The 21,834-nt window shown below is 36.9% G+C and overlaps 1 protein-coding gene across 1 annotated transcript in view; it reads left to right on the forward strand.

The window, feature by feature from the left end:
* The window catches only part of LOC106907328 (F-BAR and double SH3 domains protein 2-like), a 40,533-nt gene that overhangs the window by 11,228 nt on the left and 7,471 nt on the right, over positions 1-21,834 (forward strand). Inside the window, exons 4-12 of the mRNA XM_088012449.1 lie at positions 2,814-2,890; positions 3,610-3,754; positions 7,971-8,104; positions 9,408-9,462; positions 9,552-9,680; positions 9,774-9,896; positions 11,732-11,827; positions 18,406-18,522; positions 20,604-20,702. Of these exons, the coding sequence (XP_087868575.1) occupies positions 2,814-2,890; positions 3,610-3,754; positions 7,971-8,104; positions 9,408-9,462; positions 9,552-9,680; positions 9,774-9,896; positions 11,732-11,827; positions 18,406-18,522; positions 20,604-20,702 (975 nt within the window). The remainder of the gene's footprint in view (positions 1-2,813; positions 2,891-3,609; positions 3,755-7,970; positions 8,105-9,407; positions 9,463-9,551; positions 9,681-9,773; positions 9,897-11,731; positions 11,828-18,405; positions 18,523-20,603; positions 20,703-21,834) is intronic.

Genomic DNA, 21,834 nt, shown 5'->3' on the forward strand with positions numbered 1-21,834 from the left:
TTATTAAACCCAGAAAATTTAAAAAAATTATGTTTTTTGTTTTTGTTGTTTAACACAGCAAACACTCAAAATCCCTCCTAAGTTTTGTATCTATGATATATAATTTTCCTTTTCCTACAAAAAAGTAAATACAAAAATTTGGAACTACTTTGCTTGATTTTAGTTTTCTTTTATTTACTTGGTAAAAGTTTGACTTGATAATAGTGACAAAAAGTTTGGACATCGGATCCTCAGTTTAGGCAGAACAGTTTCAGAGCAACTAAATACACCATTTATTAATTAATAAGAATGATAATTAGTTCTCCTTCAGGGACAAGCTGGCTGTTTTTCTTGTGTTAACTAGTCTGATCTGTTGGTTATGTCTGATTGTTTATTCAGTGTTTGAATCGAAGTGGGTCAGACCTTCTCTGGAACAGTTTGCTCTCTTTAGCAGCTCTCCTCCTTTCAGATCAGTCTCTTATTTTCCTCCGTCTCTTACACCTGCAGGCGGCTTCGGCTGTCAGCCATTGCTATTCATATCACACGCTGCGGTGAAGAAGCCCTCCTCTGTGTGGCTCTTCCTCTGTCATTCAGTGCGTCCATTAGTCCGGCTCAGTCCGTGATTGTCCCTCTATCTGAGGCCACAGTGATGGCGTCTGTAGCAACTTTGAAGCTTTGGCACCCGGATTGCCCATATCAATGAGTTCACGGCTGCTGCCTCGCCGGCTTCAGGACCGCATAAACCGGCCCTGACTTTTAGAGGTAAAGGAAGACAGATTAGGGCTTGTTGGGCCTTAAAATAGTTGTTTTCTTAAAAAAAAAAAAGAGAGAGAGAGAGAAAAAGAGTAAAATTAAATCGAAAACCTGCTTCTATTGGAGCCAGAAGTGAAGTAAACGCATTGTGCTATTGTCAGTTCTGTCTGTTTGAACAGCGAAGCCTCAGACTGCTGCACAGATTTATTTTTGGCGAAAGCTCTGGCACTTTACCAAAACAAATCTCCTGAGAACAATTTTGGAAGAGCAGATTTACCTTCTTTTAAAGCTGCGGTATGTAACTTTTATAAAAAAAATATTTTTTTAAATATTTGTTGAAAATGTCACCATGTCGAGACATATAATCTGTGAAAAAAATCAAGCCTCTGCCTTCTCCCAATGCTAACTAGAAACAACCAATCTGAGCGAGGAGGCGGGTCTTAGCCCTGTCAGTCATTCTCCATTTAGCGCCGCTCTAACCAACGCAGGCTGACTTGGATGATTCACAGCCAGCTGCTTTTACTCAGATTGAGTCTGTGTCTTTGTTAGTTTTAGCTGTTATCATATCACTCTTCTTTAGTTCTCCTTTTTGTTTATTTGTGGCTTTTAAACATGTTGTGGTGTCTTTCTGTCCTCTCTAACTCCAGGCTAATTTAAGACTGCCAGTTTTTAAACAGTTGTAAACGTCTTTAAGGAAAAGTATTCATGAAAAGTTTCAGTTTGACTTTAAAAATGACCACATCACTGAAGAGTTTTTCATTGGTGCTGTTTTAACTGAGCTGCACAGAGAGGCAGCTTTGATAGTGTTGCTGCCTTCCAGCTGGAAGGTCCTGGGTTTGAATCCCAAACTGATAGTCCAGTAATTTGCAACATTTGTTACATTTTCATCTGCTGCCATTTTCTTTCACACTGCACTGTCAAACAAAACAAACCATTAGAGCAACCTTTTCCCCTCCTCGCCAGTCGGGGTCGCTGCACCAAGAACCACTGAAGGAAACAACATGAAAATCTCTGAAGACACTGAATGCAATTTTCTGCTTCCCTAAATGTAAACAAAAATGGAGTGGCATCAGATTTTAGCAGTTGCAGGGTTTCTCTTTTGTCTTTGGTAAAAAAAAAAAAAAAAAAAAAAACACAATCCATTTTCCCGCTAGTGCTAGGTTAGCACATTTGTTTTGGCTGTATTTACTAGAGGTGCAGAAAAAAATAAATTCTCTAAAGACAATTCAAAATGGTCAAATGTTGAATTTAAAATGTGTTGTATGTCTTTGCTGCTCTTATTTGTGAGCATTTTGCTTATCACATTACGCTTCCATTTGGCCGATGTATATATTTTGAATAAGTCTTGGATATTTTTTATTTAAGAAAATATAGGCAGCTAAGCTAACCTAATCATGGTGATTTAAAGGGACAGGATGTGTATTTTCCAGGCAAATAGTGCCATTTTATAGCATAATCAAGTTACTTTGTTACCTTCAGTTGTTAAAAAAATGTTGAATATATCAAATATGACTTAAAATAAATTTTCTTTCCTGATTTAAATCCTTGAAATTGGGACCCTGTCTCTTTAAAAACTCTTGCTGCTTCTGAAACCCCGCCCTCACGAAGCCATCACAACTCTGCTCCTGTGTTGATCCTGGTAATCTATTTTTAAATGCCACAAACATGAATTACATGAACTGAAACAAATGATTATAATAAATAACCTCTGTGCCGATCCCACTTGTCATATTTCTGGCTCTGCTGCTTCAACACTTTATGCTGAACAGATAAAACACACGTTAAACAAAAGCTGAGACTCCACAGATTCCAACATTATGCGTCACAACGCTCCACACCAAAGCTGCTTCATCTAACAACAGTCATAAAATGTGTCTTATTCTACCTGTCTTTCCATGAAAGGACATTTTTGTTAGTAAACAACACTACGTTTGATCATGATTATGCAACTTTAGAGTTGACAACTAAAATTAAGCTTGGGTTTGAAAGGGTTAAATTGCTGGTTAAGTTTAATATGGTTACATTTATTCTCAACGTCTTTGTTTTCTTTTTTGTTTTGTTTTTTTCTTTCGTTCTTTCAGGCTCTCCAGAAGTTGGCGAATCAGTATCTGAAGAGGGAATGGCCAGAGAGCGTTGCAGAAAAACCAGCAGATCACAGGTTGGTTCAGTTTATTCTGCTTTCTGTGATCGTTTGCTTCTGTCTGTCAAAACTTTAGATAGAAGTGCTTCTATTTTTTTGTTTCATACTTCAACTTATTGCGCAAACATTTATGAGGAGTTGGGTTTTTTTATTGTCGTTTATATTCTTTTCTTCCTGATGTGAAGTAATGTGCTGCTCAAGGACGTTTGACTTAATCAGTACGTTTACTACTGTTATAGAAGTTTAGTTTACGTGGTGCGTAGAAGCTGAATACGTTTGTGAATTTTAATACTCTACATTTATTTCCTTAAAAGATTTAAAATATTTTGCTTTAAATTGTTCCTCAGAAACCAAAATTTCAACTTAGGACCAATAAAACCTATTCTTATAAATGAGATATGGTTTTATTTTACATCGTCTTTGTGCTGAAGTGTCAGAAAGAGGGAATATCTTAGATGTTTGTCTCTGAGATTTTATCTAAATTGGTTGTAAGCCAGAATCATCAATGCTCATTTATGTTTGTGTTGAATAACTGGGACTTTTCAAGTTTATTTACTGAAACAAGCTTTTCAATTACATTAGATTTATGTGTTTTGCTGCTTATTTTTTAACCTTCCTGTTACTTGCACAGAAGATTACCCTGTATGCTTTTCTCTAACTGCAAAGAAATTACATAAACCAGTTGCTCTGAACCATGAATCATTGTTTCCTGCATGTTTGTGCTCCTTTCTCCTCAGGAACATGTTCTGTGTGTGGAGAGCGTACCTGGAGGGCACCGTCCAGGCCACGCAGTCCAGACTCAGCGCCTGTGATAACTACAAGCTCCAGGTCGCAGACGCAGCCAAGACGGCGCGGCTGCAGAAGGAGCAGCAGCTCAGGAAGGTAATTCGGGTTAATTATACAACTTTGCTGCGGTTTCACTCACTTCTGGCCTTTTTAAGTCAAGTCAAGTTTATTTGTAACATATTTCAGCAACAAAGCAGTTTTAAGAGTTTTATATCATAAAACACCATACAGTCACCAATTATGAAACATGCAATAAACATGACATTTTGTCAGATGTCGTCATCAAAATGGTTCAGCAAATACACATCAAATGTTTTGACCTATGTTCCAGTTATTATTAATCAAAAGCAGCTCTAAACATCTGGGTTTTTAGCCTTGATTTAAAGAAGCTCAGTGTTTTGGCTGTTTTGCAGTTTTAAGGAAGTTTGTTTCAGATTTGTGGTGGGTAGAAGCTGAATGCTGCTTCTCCATGTTTGGGATAATGCCCTGAGGATGCAGATGCAGAAGCCCTTTGAGGTCTGGAAGGTTGATACAACGACAGCTCCTTTGGTGCTAAGCCCTTCAGTGATTTATGAACTAACAAAATTATTTTAATCTCTATTCTAGGGCTGAAACGATTCCTCGAATGATTCGAGTACCTCGATTACTAAAATTCCTCGAGGAAAATGTACCTGCCTCGAAGCTTCGTTAATTTATGTTTTATTAGTTAGTGCACTGTGTTCCGGCCGGGACTTCATTTGCGTTGCGCGGAGCTCTCACTTCCGCCTCTGAGTTGTTGACAAAAGTTAAGTCTCAGCGGCATAAAGTCCAATCTTCAAGATTGGCCCGTGGGGATTTTATTGATTGATGATAATGCCCGACTTTTTATCGTTTTTGGGGAACCAATAAGCATCCTTAAAATGACTGGGGGAATGCCTGGAGTACGGCAGCATTTCTCCTCCGGGGCTGCTGGTTGAAAGCGAACGGCGGGAAGAGCGCTGAGGTGAGCGGATAGCCTGAACAGGGCGGGCGGCTGAGTAGCTGATGCTTACCGTGTAAATGTAGCTTTACCGACGAACCGCACAATAAATTTCATATCCCGGTCTGAAGAAACGGGTGGCGGAGCGCATCGTACATGGCTGGTAGATGAGTTTCTGAGTGTGACCAGTGAAGGTGTCGTAAATATCCCGTATTGCTTCCCCCCGTGTTCGTCCCCCGGTCTAACGGTTCGTCAGTCCGCTGGTCTATTTCCTCCCCTCCACCCCATGTTCGTTCATTCGCCCTCTCCTCCCAGTCCAGGCGGCATTTCCCGTATTTTCAAACCCAAAGCGTGACAGGTTAGGTGGCAAGGTGAGTTTAATTAATCTATTAAACTCACTGAAGATGAATACATAAACTAAAAGCTGGATTGTAGACATTTTTTATAAGCATATTTGTGAGCCTGCCTCTTTGTTATTAAATTCAATATAATTTCAGATTTTTCTATAACTTTTCTTCTGGTTAACTTAGAAAGTGAGCTATTATTGTTACAGGTTAGTTTTCTAAACTACAATAAAGCAACTGTTAGGGATGCTCAAATATGAAAAATTGGACTGATATTGATATCTGATAGTAACACCGGTATTATGCCAGATTTACCAATATTTCATTTTATAATTTTTTTTATCCGATTACTCGATTAATCGTAAGAATAATCGATAGATTACTCGATTACTAAAATATTCGTTTACAACAGCCCTACTCTATTCTCTGAGCTGCAGGGAGCCAGTGGAAGGATTTTAGAACTAAAGATAAACACATGGCTGAGTTTCTCTAGATCTTTCTGGAAAATTAGTCCTTCAATCCTGGAAATGTTCTTCAGGTGATGGAAGGCCGACTTGTAACTGTCTTTATGTGACTCTGAATGTTCAGCTCTGAGATTTCTGCCCTGATCACGAGTTTGTAGCTGTTATAACTGAAGCTTTTTAATACTGCAGTCCAGGATCTGTTAAAAACTTTACATACGTTAGCATGAACCAAGACTCATTTTTTAAAAATATTTTTTTAGGTAAATTTTAAACAAAGTTTAAATTTTCACTTGATCTGTGGAGATGTTTGCATTTAAAGACGTTCACACTTGGTGATCTCACTCTCTGTGTCACATTTGATAGCGGAAGATGAAATAAAAGAAATATTTCACAGCAATTGCCATCCTTCCCTTTTCAACCAACCACAAAAAGCAATTTTCTCACTGAAGAGCACACCCACAGAATCACAAAGTTGTTTCTGTTCTAGGATCTGCTTCTTTCATCAGAGCAGAACTGAGATGAGGTTGAAACTGTGACCCCGGTCTTTAAAGGTTGTGTCCCAGATGTCAGAACCAGCCTAATTCTACCCATTATGCTTCATGATGTGCTACACTGATGTTTAAAGAGGGAGCTTTGAGCAGTTTACTGAAAGGCACGCGATCATTTGGGGGCAACCGCAGCTAATAAAAACAGTGGAAAAAGAAGATTAAAGAGGTGTTCATTAGAGTCACTAAAACACAGCTTAGTTTGTGTAAAATAATCTGTCACAACCTGCAGCTTTGAGAAGCAGATAAAAAACAAGTTAGTCATTTTTCCACTTGAAGGTTTATCTATACAAACTTCAAGAGGAGATATTATAAAAAATTTACTTTTTCAGCTTTATATCGTGTTATAATGTAATGAATGCCCTTATCAAAAACATACCTGAAGTCTTGCTTTGATTACTTCATGCATGTTTGAGAAAACCTTTAATCTCCATGGCAACCACTCAGGTGCCTTAAAGGGACTTTATGTATTTTCCATAGTCAAGTAACGAGGTTACCTTCAGTTGCTGTAAAAATGTGGTTTATATTAACATGACTTAAAATAAATTTCACTAGGAGTGGCATATAGGCGTGGGCATGTATTGTATTGTTTATCATTTATTGTGATTAATTTCTAATTATAATAAGAATTTAAACTTATCGTTGCCATGATAAATTCCAATTAATTATTTTTAAAACTCACTAAAACTGTACTGATATCCAGTGAGAGTACCAATAAATATTAAAACATTTGAAAATATGATCAGTACGAGATAGAAATCAGTCCCTCCAGTATTTCCAGTTGCTTTTGCAATTTTTTTCTTTTTCAATCAAAAATCACTGATTTTATGGAGCTAACTTAGGAATATGTGTAAGAAATTTTACAGTTCATTTAATATAATGGGAAATGTTTTTATTCCTTTCCATTTTGATCAAGACTATAACTTTACATTAAATAAGGCTGAGGCAGTGGAAGTGGGAAATTCTGCCACTTACAGTTAAATCACTTAAACCTGATTTTTTTTACATGTATATATATATATATATATATATATATATATATATATATATAACCATTTTTGCTACAAATTTACAACAAACTCACAATTATGCCTTAATGCAAAAAATTTGAGAATCTGTTGATTTTGTGTGAATTTCCACAATTGCAGAATCACAAAAAACTGGAGAGACTGATGGATGTACTTTGGCTATATAGAGATAAAAACTGCTTTGATTTGATTGATAAAATAATATTTAAGCACACAACTGTTATCTTGGAAATTAGATAAAGCTGGTGGAGAAATATTCCAAAAACCCTGCAGCTGGGAAAAACATCAACTCAGAAGAGCAGAATTCAAATGCAGTCCATTCTTTTCAGATTCTGAATTGTGTTTTTTTTTTCTTTCTTTCTCTCTCTCTCTCCTTCTTTGTGTCGGTCTCTTAGATAAAACTGTCATAAATGCATTAAAGTTTGGGATTGCCTGTCATGATAAAAAAAAATACTAGACAATAAATCGTCGCAGAAGTTATTGTGATAAAAGATAATATTGTTGTTTTGAGACCATTTTGAAGTAATAAAATGGTAACGGGATAATAATGCAGGAACACAATCTCAAAGATGAATAAACTTTAAATTTTGATGAACAATTGAGTTTTTTTCAGTAGACAGAGAGAAAAGATTAAAATGTTAAATTATGCAAATGTAAATTACTAAGCTTGTTTTAATTTGTCATGGGATTAATTGATTTATTGGTTATTGCAACAGGCCTGGTTGCAGTGTGACAGAACGTGAAAGGCTTCAGGTTGCTTCCTGATCCTTTTGCTCAGAAACATTAGAAGAGCTGCTCTGTGTTTCACTGCTCACACCTCACAAAGCTGCTCTTGTTTGCCCTACATGTTTCCTACATGTCACATGTATTCAGCTGTTTTTTGTGCATTTTTATAAAGAGCATTTGCATGTTTTTCCAGGTGGATAAATCATTTGAATGTATGTGTTGTGTGTGTCTGTGTTTGGCCCCGCAGTGCATCGAACAGCTGACGGTGATCCAGGCGGAGCTGCAGGACTCGGTGAAGGAGCTGAGCAAGAGCAGGAAGAAGTACCAGGAGGCTGAGACCATGGCGCAGGCCGTCCGGGAGAAGACCGAGCTCGAGGCCAAGTACGACAGATCCAAACCAGCTTATCTGAATGCTCACAGAGCAAAGTGTTGGTTAAAATCACTTCCTGTTGGGCTGTGGAACTCCAAAATGCTCAAAGCTAGAACATCATGGTGCAGAATTCTCATAAAATTCCCATTTCATTCACACTTCCCAGCGACTGATTCACTCCCTAGCTGGACACGCCAGAACCTGTGCTCTTTTATCCCAAAGATGCCTGATCTGCAGATATAAAATCTGTTTTTTTTATGGGTTTCAAACAGAAAAAATGTCTCAGACGAGTCCAGGAAGCTGTCCCTCTCCCCTTCATCCTGGCACAACATGAGCAGCTGGCACCGTGACTCACTGCATTTCTGACATTTTTCTGCCCATCAGGAACGTTTTAAAAAAGCTGTGGCTTGACTTCATAAAGAAATGCTTTCAGGAGGGATTAACTGCTGGAGAATCGCTTGTTCTTATACCAGTAATACTTTCTTTAGGACGCTGTGAGCAAACACGTCACATAAAGTCTTATTTTATTTCAGAACAGTCTCTTTCCACACAAATAATGAGGAAAAATGTTTCTTAAAAAAATTGTTTTCCAGTTTTTTAACCTCTGTCACACAAATATGTTGCAATCAAGATGTTTTTTCTATCAGTTTTAGTGAATATTTCCGTTGCTTCTCTGTGTCAGGTAAATGCCCCACAAATCCCTCACATCTACAAACAGCAACAAGATGGAAACAAGCATCAGTTAATCGGTTAATATTAGTACCAATATGTTCTAAAAACATAAGACCAACATCAACCGACCCAGATGGCAATACTGATAATTTGTGCCTCTATGGAGGTAAATTGGGATCATAGAGATTGTTAAAAAAAATAATTTTGAAACTGAAAAAATTTAGAGACTAAAAAATGATACAAGCATTTTGGCTTTAAAAATTGCCAAAATGTGCCAAATATATCAATTGTTTTTTTTATATTTACTTATGATAGATCATTTGTGTTTTTGTGACTGAAAATCAACAAAAATAGTAGAAAAAGATTTGAAAATAAAGTTCTAAACAACTTTTCAATTTGAAAGATTTTATCATTTTAGTTTTTCCAGTCTGCATTGTTTTCAATGTATCTCTTTATGCATCCTGAGTCTTTAGGAGTCAAAAATAAAAGCAACTTTGCTCAGCACTCCATATTAATCACTTAGCTTTGCTTTAGCTTCAACTGGCTGTTAGAAATTTTGCTTGTTTTAATTTAAACCACCTTTTCACTGTAAAATAAGTATTTCTACTGCAAGTTTCAACATCTGATTTTTGTATTTTTCAGGTCAAAACTAAGTCTCTTCCAGTCACGCTCCAGTCTGCAGAGGGCCAGTGTAAAGGTAGGATATTGACACCTTAGAAGAGCTCCTTCTTATTATCTAGACAATGTTTAACTCAGCTAACTGTGTTTTTGCTGGTTTCATTTCAGCTGAAAGCAAAGAGAAGTGAATGCAACTCCAAAGCAACTCATGCCAGAAACGACTATCTTCTCACCCTGGCGGCCTCCAACGCTCACCTGCAGCGCTACTACAGCGCAGACCTCCAGGACTGCATCAAGGTGCGGCCGCCGGTTCAAACCGGATCTGAACGGCTGCGGATCCTCATGTCCCACAGATATAACAACACTTTCTGTTTTCCTCCCGTGTTTCAGGTGTTAGACGGTCGAATCTACGAGCAGGTTAAAGATTACCTGGTCTCGCTTTGTCACACTGAGCTGGAGACGCACCAGACGGTGCATGACTCCTTCACCCAGCTGCTGAACAGCTCAGCCGGGGTGAGTTTTTTCTGCCCTCACCTGGAATCAAGCAGAGCACCACTTAATATTTATCTTTAAATAAATTATTGCATAAAGTGCTTCAGTTCTGACATAATAAGTTGAAGTTTAACTCTCAACAAAGCCGCCTTATCTAAAGTGTTGCAGCTTTGTGGTTGAACTATTGGGTGAGCTTAGAAAAACAGTCAGAGGTCAAACATGTGGGCACATTTCACTGTAGTTATGGAGGGCAACAGCTGCAGCTGCAGGAAAGAGAGCTGATTGTAACCATTAGAGGAGCCTTTATTGCACCCAGATGAAGGTTATTTAACAGATTCTAATGCTAGAATACTAATGAGCCAAAGTGCAAAAAAGAAAATACCTTTACTGCTTTTATCGTATTCTAAAAGACAGAATTTAAAATGGCATAAATGACTTTTTATGTATATTTATCATTAGAAACTTTGACTTGCCAAATCAAAAAATGTCTTTGTCCAACTTATTGTTTTGTTTTGTTAGTTTGTTATTTGGAGAATCTACAATTATTCAAATTCAAACGAAATCTGTTTACTTTTATGTTTTTTACTTAAAGGCCTTTTAGATTTTAAACTGAATCCGAGGTTTTCAAACTGGGTCTGGTTTAGGTGGTGGTGGAGTATTAAGACCATGTGTATTAAAAGAAAAATAATGCAGCTATAGAGCACATTTTCTCAAAAAAAAAAAACAAAAAAAAAAACAACTTTCATTTCTAGATGAATTTGACACCTTAAAGGGAAAAAAAGCACAAGTTTCTCTATTTTTACTTCACAGTTTTGATTCACAGTGGGGGTTTTTTCTATGTTAAAGTGTATTTTTGATGCTTTTTTGACCGACAGTCAGACAAACCCAACTTTAAGAATCTTACAGTCATAGTAATTTAAATGAATTCAGTGGTAAATTGTAAAGAGTTTTTTTTTTTTAAATAGATCAAAATGTGTAAACGTCGGATCAGTTTCATGAACCTGAGCTGAACTCGGCTGCTTCAGGTTCTCCTGATTAACTGAAGCGGTTAGAGTTACTTGCTGCTGCTCAGTTACACGCTCCAAAGCCGCTCACGTTTGTTCGGGTCAGTTTGCGTCTCTGGACCCAAAGAGGGATTTTTATTTCTTCTCACCACACAGTATGAGCAAATCATTGGAGCAGGAGAGCAAGGGAGTAGAGCACAATTCAGCAACAAGGTAGTTCGAAACACTTCTCATGATCAAAACATCAGACAAAACATCTTGGTGTACTGATATAACATAGGAAAGTGATGAAAAGTTGTAAAGTCCAGAGGAAAATCGTTAATGTTTCAGTTCTTATTAATCAAAAATTTTTTAGCCTTGATTTAAAGTAACTCACTGTTTCAGCAGTTTTGCAGTTTTCTGGAAGTTTGTTCCAGATTAGAGGAGCATAAAAGCTGAATTCTGCTTCTCCATGTTTGGTTCTGTGAAGACACTGCTGCAGTAATCAATGCAACTAAACATAAACACATGGATGAGTTTCTCTAGCTCTTTCTGGGTCAGTAGTTCTTTAATCCTGGAAACGTTCTTCAGGTGACAGAAGGCCGACTTTGTAATTGTTTTTATATGACTGTTAGGGTTCACTCCACCCTAAGAGTGAACCCTAGGGAGGAATGAACCCTAAGAGGTTTGAAATGTGATTTCAGGCCTGATTACTAGTTTCTAGCTGTAATGACTAAAGCTGTATGCTGACTCTAAATTGTTCCTCTTTAGGTACAAAAATATTGAATGCAGTTTTGTTTCTGCTTGGTCCCAGTTTTGGCACCTCCCGGCATCTACTCAGTGTTTGAATTGGTTCTTGTTTCTAATTTGCAGCTTCTCCAGGAGTTTCACCAGCAGACGTTTGTGCAGAAGAATCCTGTGTTTCAACAAGCCTCAGATTTCCTGTATCAGCCCGTTGACTCAGACAAGGTAAATGCTGATTTTCTGTTATTTGTCTGCCCTTCCAACTTTACAATCAGTCATCTCCTCCACAAGAAAATTAAAACTGGAACTCATTTCTATGCATGTTTTAAATGCGTTCCACTGCTCTGTAAGCTTTCTCAGTTCTGTAGGTCTGCACTGCCAAAACCTCACACATTAACCTCTAGGTGTGTAAAGATGCATACATTCATGCTTTCAGGACGCTTTGGGTTGCCTCACATGCGTACAGAACGAATCCAGTGTTGTTTTAAACCTGTACACACCCAGAAGGTTTGTGTGCAGAACTAATGAGCAGAATCTGGGTTTCCATCTGCAGCTAGAAAAACGGACACGTAAAGTCAGAGGAAAGGTTTTATTTTGCAAGTGAGGTGTTCAGCTCCACCATTTATTCATTATTGGATCACAAATAATTATTAACAGATAAATACTCAGCTGAAACTGAAAAACAATATGTATAGATTTACTACATGTATTTGTGTCTGTTTGTGGTGTTTACGGCTTTTATCAGTCTGGAAAAATCTAGAATTTTCTATGACCATTTCCCAAAAAAGTGTGAATAAAGAAAATTAAATATGGAAAATTGACAGTTTATCATTATGTTTTGTTTTTCAAATGACAATAATAATATGGGTTTTACTTCGTTTTATATTTAAGTGACACTTCTTATATTTGACTAAAACATCACAACTTTCATTTTAAACACTTTAGTCATCAGTATTTTAGTTTTTGACTTATAGACTAAATCTACTGTCATTCAAAAGTTGAGAAAGTCCATTTAATGAGTTTTTTAGCTTTAAACAACTTCAGATTCAACTTGAACAGAGTTTGGTAGAAATGCCACACTAAAAAAAGCTATTTTTGGGAATTTTTACAAATAAAATAAAGGTAAGAGTAACTTTATAAGCTGCTTTACACATGTATTTTTACAGTGTGATGCTTCAATCTTTATTAGACTAATAAAAGAGTTACAGATGTGGAAGTAGAGCTGGTCTGAGGGGGTCCACATGCCAAATAGGAAGTGAAATCAGAAAAAACATGAGGTGATTTTGGCATGTTGTTGATTCAGGATGTGTGGAAACCAGAGGTGTTCACAAGTCTTTTTCTTTTAAAGTCTTTAGGGCTTAGATCCAAGTTAAATTTTATTTTTGGGACTTCAGTGCAACTTGAGTCAGAGTCTCGAGTTTGAGACTCGTGTTTCATACTCGAGTCTCAGCAGATTGAGGTGAATATTTTATGGTTGAGTGTTAGGAAGATTAATATAACTAGAAAAGAATCTAGAAATTTGAGTCTGGAAAAGTATTGGATTATGGAATGAAAACAATTCAGTTTAAGGTAGATACTTCTGACTTTATTCTGACATTAATCTTGGAAATTTCCATAGAACAAATCTAAAATTTTCTAAAGAAAATGCAGGTTGGGAAGCAGAAATAGATGGGCATTATGCTACTTGAAACGCTATTGGCTAATGTTAGCAAAGCAACCAATCCAGGAGTGACGGTCCTGCCTTACCTTAAATTTTTGAACAGCCATATTTTAATATACTTATATTTAAAGCTCTTCTCCTCTCCCTCTTTGTCAGCCAATGTTACAGAAACAAAATATTTTGACATTGAATTTTGGGAAACTCCAGACCAGACCTTCAAGACCCTGAGAAAGGAGGATGCATGTATAATATTATAATTCATTGAGCCACACCTGTGTTTTTTAAGGATTAAATCCAGGCCTCCATTGGTTAATAAATTTGATTTCCATTGATGATTTTTGTGTGATTTTGTTGTCAGCACATTCAACTTTGTACAGAACAAAGTATTCAATGATAATATTTCATTCATTCAGATCTAGGATGTGTTATTTGAGTGTTCCCTTTATTTTTTTGAGCAGTGTATATATATTTTAACTCAACCAACCACAAAGCTTTAAAGTAGTTTCTATCTTGAGGAAAGAATAATGTTTTATTTTGATTTGTACAGTTTGGGATTCGAGGTTTTCATCTGTTGATGCAGAATTTCTTTTACTTCATTTGGTTCAAACCATGAAAATAAAATTTATTCCACCGAATATTGTCTTGCACAATCAGGGAGCATGCTAATTTGCACTTGTTCATTATTTATTTGATAATTATATGATCTGCTAAAGCAGCCGACTAACCCTTGTCCTGGTTAAAGCGATATGTATACGTTACATGTGACCTGGTCAGATTTCCATGGAAAACCCCCACAGGGCTGACGGACCACACAGGCACCAAACCATCATCTGCTGTTAGATTATATCTCTGATTTTACACCCAGCGATTACCTGTAGTGGTAAAGGTTAGTTGTGAAATCAGCTGAAAGTGCAGAATTCAGGTTTTGACACAAACTGTTCACACTGTTTGTTTTCCATGTGCAGCTGTCACACATTTAGCCGCTGCACAACTTCTCTGAAGTGTGGGAATAAAAGCTGACTGTCGGACTGCAGGACCAAATCTGGGTCATCGTTTCATGCCGAACAACAGCTGTTGTTTGCTGAAGCTCTGAACGGTTCTGCCGACCCGCTTTGACACGGTGGAACGAGCCAAAACAAGCCATAAACCTGAGCTTGTGGATTTTGGCACATTAGTAAAACTTCTTACTATGAGAACATTTATTCTGCTTTTTAAAACATTTTAATACAAAATCACCAGTTTTACACTTTTTAGAGCTGCTCAGAAGTTTTGTAAAGTGAAATATTTTTAATGCCTCTTTAAGTTGTTCAGCCTGACCTTTTGAATGATCCAAAATATTCTGTTTTTTTGGGCCTTTTATTAGTTTGCTCTTGGAAATGGGAAAGAAAGGAGAGCATTTAAGAAAGGCAGGGAATAACTGCATGTACTGTATCTGAAAAATAACAGTGGAAAGGCTAGCCTATTAATATCCAACAAAAACTGTTACCAAGATTTCCTGTGCTTACGTTATATCAGAAAATAGAAACCTCAAATAAACTAGTTACAAAGTGACGATAGCTAAAATTAGCACTGAAATACAGCACTTAACTTGCATGAAAATTAAGTGCTGTATTAATCTTAACATGCTTTTTGAGCATGTTAAGATTATTGTACAAAAATATGTCTTCTGCATTCCTTGTTCATGTGTGTGATTTTATACTTCTATCATGTTCAAAGTAAATACATAAATAAAGCAATAATTAGTAATGAAAAGATTTTATAACCCACCTTTATCACAAATGCAGACCATGTAACAGAATAATAACAATAATATTGTTAATAATAATATTAATTTGGGCTTAATAAATTGCTCTTACTGTGAGAATAAAATCCAGACTCTAAGGGGAAACCTCTGTGCCTCTGTTTTTATAAGCCTGAAACTTTGACTGCCTTCATGAAGTCTAATGAAGAGCGTTGCTTCACTTCAAACCAGCTGTTTCTCATTACTAAGTGTTGTGAGATTTAATATGGGCTTAATAGCAATTAATATCAGAAACGCTTCAGAAATCATGTTTATGTAGAACAGGAAATGCATTCATTTCCTCTTTTTATGTGATTTTATTTTCTTCCATTTATGTTTGTTTTGAGTTCATTATTGGGTATACATAGGTTATATAATAGGTACAGGTATTTGAATGTTGTGAAAAAGTTCTAAATTTTGTCAATTTTTTTTGCGAAATATTTCAAGCATTTTCTTCTTGTAGTTTTGATATTTATGGCTTCCAAAGGATGAAAACTCAACCTATTTCATCATACTTTTTCCTTCCACTCAACTTTCTACCAGTATTTCTGGATATAGCACTCATCTTTTGATGATATTCTAATTTTCTGAGTTGTACGTCTTTTTTTTTTTTTTTTTGAGATCAAAAGTATTAGAAAAACTTTGCAGACCTTAAACCTTTTTGTTTGAAAACAAATGCCCAGCTTCCCTTTATTTTTGTTTTTTTATCATTAGAAACACCCTTCCCTTTTTCTAGTTCGTGAATTTTATTGGAAAAATATAAAATAGTTGCTCAATTTGTTCTTTTTCTAATACAACTTAAAGCTATGTTCTTTGTTTCACTCTGGTAATCAGACATTTTGGTTAGAATGCAAAATGTTATCAGGATCTGGGAGAAAATGTGTTGAAATTCCTTTTGTAAGCAGATGTTTGCAGATTTATTCACTCCTAAAAGTTTGTTCTGACAGTCGTAAACAGCTTTCCCCCCCACAGAAACGTTTCTATGACTCGCAGAAATGTCGCCCTCTTGTAAACAAAGTTTCCGGTGGGTGTCGATCACGCCGGCTTTGTTTTGAAATCTTCATATTTATCATGTTTACGAGCAAGTGGGACATAAAATCCAGATAATATGAATGATTCAACTAATGTCAACAGTGGTTTATAGAAAAGAAGGAAATGCGTCCAACTGGGTTGTTAATGACGGGAAAAGAATTTTAAGAAATCCTAGAAATCAGTGGATTACCAGAAGTGGTTGGATTGTGTTGTCTTTGTTTGGATTGATTGATTCTTTGTTTTGCATGTTTTTTATTAGGAAATTCCAACACAATGCGGCATGTGGAAGCGTTTACACTGAGCTCAGAAACAGCTGACGGGAACGCTCACTCTCTGCTTAAACAATGCCTCAGACCAACACAAATCAGAAAATAAAAAGGATACATGGTTCCGAAAGGGTTTCCCATGGTTGTTTAGCGTTTTTTAGCATGTTGTGTTGAAAGTGAAACCCAGCAGCAAGGAGCTTTATTAACTGCATGATTGTTGCAACACAGAGGTGCAGCTGTTGATTAAAAGTTAAACTCTAAAATTGTTTATCAGTTATAGTTTTTTCTGGATTTCTACTCAGGCTAGATTATGTGATTTAAGGATTTTCAAGGTTTGGAAACGTTGAAACAAGAAGAATGAAAAATGTTTGAATTTCCAGGTTTTATCTTCTTTTTCATCAGCTAAAGGTTGCATCCATTCATCCATTCATCTGTTCTTCAGTCCATCCATCCATCAGTTATGATACATTTTTTCATATCAAGGTTATTGTTAAGTTTAGTTTTTATGTTAGATAACTCTGTGGTTTTGACAGAAATGAAGAATGTGAATCAAATCCATCCTAAAATGGCCGCTAAGTTTCATTCTGACTTTCTCTTCATCTCCTCAGACCTGCTATGTCTGAAGGACATTGTCCCTCATTCACGTCACTTTGATTGGACGATTTTTTACCCTGTTTTAAACAAACACAGGATCCAAACATATTTTAGGGTGTTCCTTTGAGATGAGCCTGGAGTTCAGATGTTCTCCTGATTTTCTAACGACTCATGAAAGAAGGAGCAGATCGCCCATCACTGGCGCTCCTTTTCTCCACTGCTCCATTGGACAACACTGGACAATTTGTTCGAACTGCAAATGCTCGTGTTGTTTTGATTGGAGGCCAAACAAGCAGCAGCCTGTTCCTAAAGAAAACTTTAGTGGTGCAGCGCCTCCCTCTCTCTCTCCTTTCCTCCGTCCAGCGCCGCTCGCTGCCGACGAGGGGATCCGGTGAGGAACAGAGCTGGATGGGAAGCAGGCCGAGCCCTGTGAACGGGCCATCTGTGAAAAGGAGGCATTGTGTGTGTGTTTCATCAGAGTGCACTGACCTCAGCCCCCCACCACCCTGGCCTCTTCCCTCAACACACACACATGCACACACTGCCCTGATGTCATGTGGATCCATTTACTCAAAACTTAATGAAGAGAAAAGTTTACACCATAGACACACTGTTACATCTTAACCCTGTTTTTTGTCTTTATGACTCAAAATGGTACTTTCTATAAAACTAGGGCTGGACATTTAATTAGTATGTCGTGATAGATGTGACTAATATCAATAGATGATACGTCTGATAGAATATGCAATTCCACTGAACCCCGATCCAGAACCGCACAGCATTCTGGGGGATGTAGGCAGAGGAAAGACTTTAGTCTCTCAACCTCTCACAACCAGCTAAGCTACCTTTGTGGGATCAACTAACTCATTTTCTGTTTGGTCACCAACAGCCTCCTGAGTAACTCATTAACTCACTCACTCTTTATATAAAACTAAAATAAAATTTCAGTATATATATATTTTTTTACCTTCATCATATTAAATCTTTTCAACAGCATCAGACCGATCCAAATATATATACGAAGCTTTTTATATTTTTAAAACCATCTCTTTGTTTTTATGCTGTGTTGTCGAAAAATCTTATTTTTTTATTAATTTTTATTATTGTTATTATTTTGGGAAGGAGAAAAACATAAAATATGTTTGAGCTCAGTTTGGTTTCCATGCTGAGAAGCAGATGCCAGTAAGCTCCAGGCTGGAGTTGTGGGCAGCAATTTGTAAGTTTGGAATCAGACTGAAGGGGAGAAATAACCTAAAATGATTTGCACATGTGCAACAGCGCCCCCTAGAAGAATACATTTACATCAAAGAGAACTTTTTTGGAAGAGCTGCTTTTTTTTGTATTTTATTTTATTTTTTTTATTTTTGCAAAGATTCACAGAATTTCTACAGGAAAATTATACTTAAAGTCTATCAAAATTATCAAGTTTTCAGGATTTAATCTTTTTCATGCTGGTGTTTTTATGTCTCAGGTGATGGAGCTGCAGAAAGAGAGCGGAACGGCCGAGGAGCACAGCCTGGATAAAGAGGCGAGGAAGTGGGCGAGCCGCGTAGCACGAGAGTACAAAAGCATTATCCACACACAGAGGGTGAGGAGGAAATCAAACACAGCTTGGTGTCTCATATGCTGTCCTGTAAAAATATCACTTAAATCATTAAATGTTAGAAGACATGTCCACTTTTTTCTCACTGTCTGATGTTAAACCAACTCTCTCTTGTTAGAATCACTATAAATTATTTCTGTTTGCTAAAAAAAAAACAGAGGAATGAGGAAAATAATATGAGATTTATTTATTAATTTCTTCAAATTCAGATATTTGGTCTGATTTTTATTTTTAGATTAGAAGTGCCTGAGCTAAAATATGGAGCAATAGAGCTTAGAAATAAAACATCCACTGGACAAATGTGGATATAAATATCGTCAAAAGAAATCTGAATATAGAATGATGTTAGTATTTCCATATTTTTCTGATTACTTTATCCAAATGATAAGAACCAGAAGAAATTGTTTTTATATTGATTTAGTTTTAAATTGCATATTTTATCTTTAACATTTTAGCTGCCAGTGGTGTGTGTGTGTATATATATATATATATATATATATATATATATATATATATATATATATATATATATATATATATATTTATTTTATTTTTTTTTGCGTTACTTGCAGATGAATGCACAAGTCAAAAATGGCCATGTCACTGTTTGTGAGATTTTAAACTGTGTTGTAAAAAAAGGTTTTAATCTCGGGTCGTTTTAGGTGCAAATAAAGCACTAAAATTTACCCTTTTTTCTTTAACAGAAGGTATCAAAGATCACAAACTGTATTGATGAATGTATATTTAGTGTAAGATAACCCAGTGAATGTTTAAAAAGCTGTGAAATGGGCCTTTTTTATGTCATATCCCCGATTCCAACGTCTTTCTGGTGTTTTCTAACCAAGCGATTAGTCAGAAACTTAAAGAGGAGCAGCAAAAGCAAATGAGGTGGATTAGCAGAGCTTTCCAACAACTGATGGTGTCACTCAGGACATGTTATTGTGCTGTCTAGATATTAAGCTATTAGCATGTTGTAACAGTCATGAGACTGTCATACAGCAACAGTGTTCAGTCAGAGGTTTTTTTCATTCTCTGGCAAGACTGACTGCTACTGGAGATCCCTCTTTTTGCAGCATCATCATCCACAATGACTTTTTGAAGATACTTAGATGATTTAAGTTGCAACATTTAGTTTCCCTTTGAAATAAAGTACTTTTGAAATGAAGCCCTGAGAACTGCATCCTGTTCTTCACACAGACTCTTTACCTGACTCGAGTAAACAATTACTCTAAACTTGTGTTATTTATTGTTTCCACCTGTCAGTGGGAACTTCAGTGTCTTGTGCTCTACTATCTGTGTCAGCTGTGAGACTGAATATCTTATTGACATGCAGAGTGTGTATTTATGACATATGAAAATAACAGTCCTTTGCATTATTATTAATGGTACAGCAATGAAATGCACTGTTCAGCCCATATTTAGTCAGCATATTATTAAAAACATACAAGGGTGCTAATATAGCTACCAAACAAAAACAATATTGGTCACCTTCAGATTAAAAGCTCTTGTTTTGAACCAAAGCAACATAATTATGTTTTGCATTTGGAATTAACACTTGGTTTGTTTGGGATTTTCTATGGATATTGGGCCATTTAAAGTCCCAGATGGCTGTAAAAATCCAGGATTTGTTTAGAGCTTAGATTTCCAAGATTTATTTACCATTTATTGCAAGATTTACACTAATAATGGGAAATCATGCAGTTTGGATTTGTGGATCTAAAGAAACTCGCACCAAAATTTAAATATATTGTTGCTGAGCAAAATTAGTTTTCTCTACAGTTTTAACACATATCTGTTCCTTGATCTCTAGTCTGACGTGTTGTTTTCCTTCACTGAACTGGAATCTGTCCCTCTTCCTGTCGAGCTGCAGGACGTGTTAGTTTAGTAAAAATAAACCCAGAGGTTGTAAATTTATGCTTGATTATACCACCATGTGAGAGATGACTCAGGTCAGAGTTTCATCACCTCTTATCTCTTTCATTTTCAGATGAGTCACACTTCTGTTGTTCACACTCTGGATGTCTGTGATGTAACCATGACAATGTTTCCTCGTGGTTTGCTTTCAGGCCCTGGAGGAGTACGGAAATCAGGATACGTCTGAGCAGAGCGGCGGCGAGGTGGAGACCAAGATGGAGGTGGCCCGGCAGAGTCTTCGGCGGTCAGAGGTGAAACGATGAAATCTCCTCTAGCGGTGCTTTCACACCTGATAATCTGGTAGACTTGGTTCGATTGGGGATCAAATTTGCAACATTAGTTACATTTTCAGGACTGTAGTTCGCATTCACACTGCACTGTCAAACCACTCAAACTTACTGAAAAACCTGTTCCCACCACTGCCTGTGGTGGCGCTGCACCAACGTCTACTGAAGGAATCAACACTAAAACCTCCGAAGAAGACAAAAAGCAGAGGCTCTTTTTGGTAGGACTCCACAACATGTTGCGTGTTGCTCCTGGATCGAGTGCCAAGAATAGCATCTAGTTCATCATACCAAGGAAACTTGTCCTTCGCGTCTCCTGAACTTCTACTTGTCCTTAGCATGTCATGGATTTTGATGTATTGATGGCGAAGTCTTTTTACCTTGGTGCGGCACTGTGCAACTGTACGTCTGACCACAAGCCATTTTTTTCACTAATGGTGGAAACTCACGTTTGTTATGGTTGTTATGACACAGAATGCCCTGCACTGTAGTCCACTTCCTGCTTCAGGAACGGTTCCTAGTCAGGTTGCATTCAGATATGCTTTCAACCGTGCAAGGGTTCACTTCAACCGGATCGAGACCTAGGTTTTTAGGCGGATCAGAGTTCACGTTTTTAGTCCGTTTTGGAATTCAAATTTGCATTCTCGCCTCCCTAACGAATCGGACTTTCTAGACAAATTTATTGGAGTCTGATTCAAGACTCTAATTCTGGGCTGGTGTGAATGCACCCTAAATCTCACTCTTGTTCTCACATATACTGTTTCCAGCCCGCCATCTGCTGGTTAGAGAGGTGAAGTGACATGCTGAAGGTCTAATAAACCTTTCATTCATTCATGTGGAATGTCCATTAGAGGAAAATTTAAGCCAAGGTAACTTTATTTATATAATGCATTTCAGTAACAAGACAATTCTAATTGCTTTATATGGAGAAAATATAAAAAGGAGTAAATTGAAGTTGGAAAGCTAAAATTAAAACCATTGATGTTCCACTTGTTAATCAATCAGCTGGGTTTTTAGTCTAGATTTAAATGAACTCAGTGTTTCAGCTGTTTTGCAGTTTTCTAGAAGTTTGTTCCAGATTTGTGGAGCGTAGAAGCTG

The sequence above is a fragment of the Poecilia mexicana genome, unplaced genomic scaffold, assembly GCF_051168715.1.
Source record: "Poecilia mexicana isolate PSO_F unplaced genomic scaffold, ASM5116871v1 scaffold_14, whole genome shotgun sequence".
NCBI classification, from domain to species: Eukaryota; Metazoa; Chordata; class Actinopteri; order Cyprinodontiformes; family Poeciliidae; genus Poecilia; species Poecilia mexicana.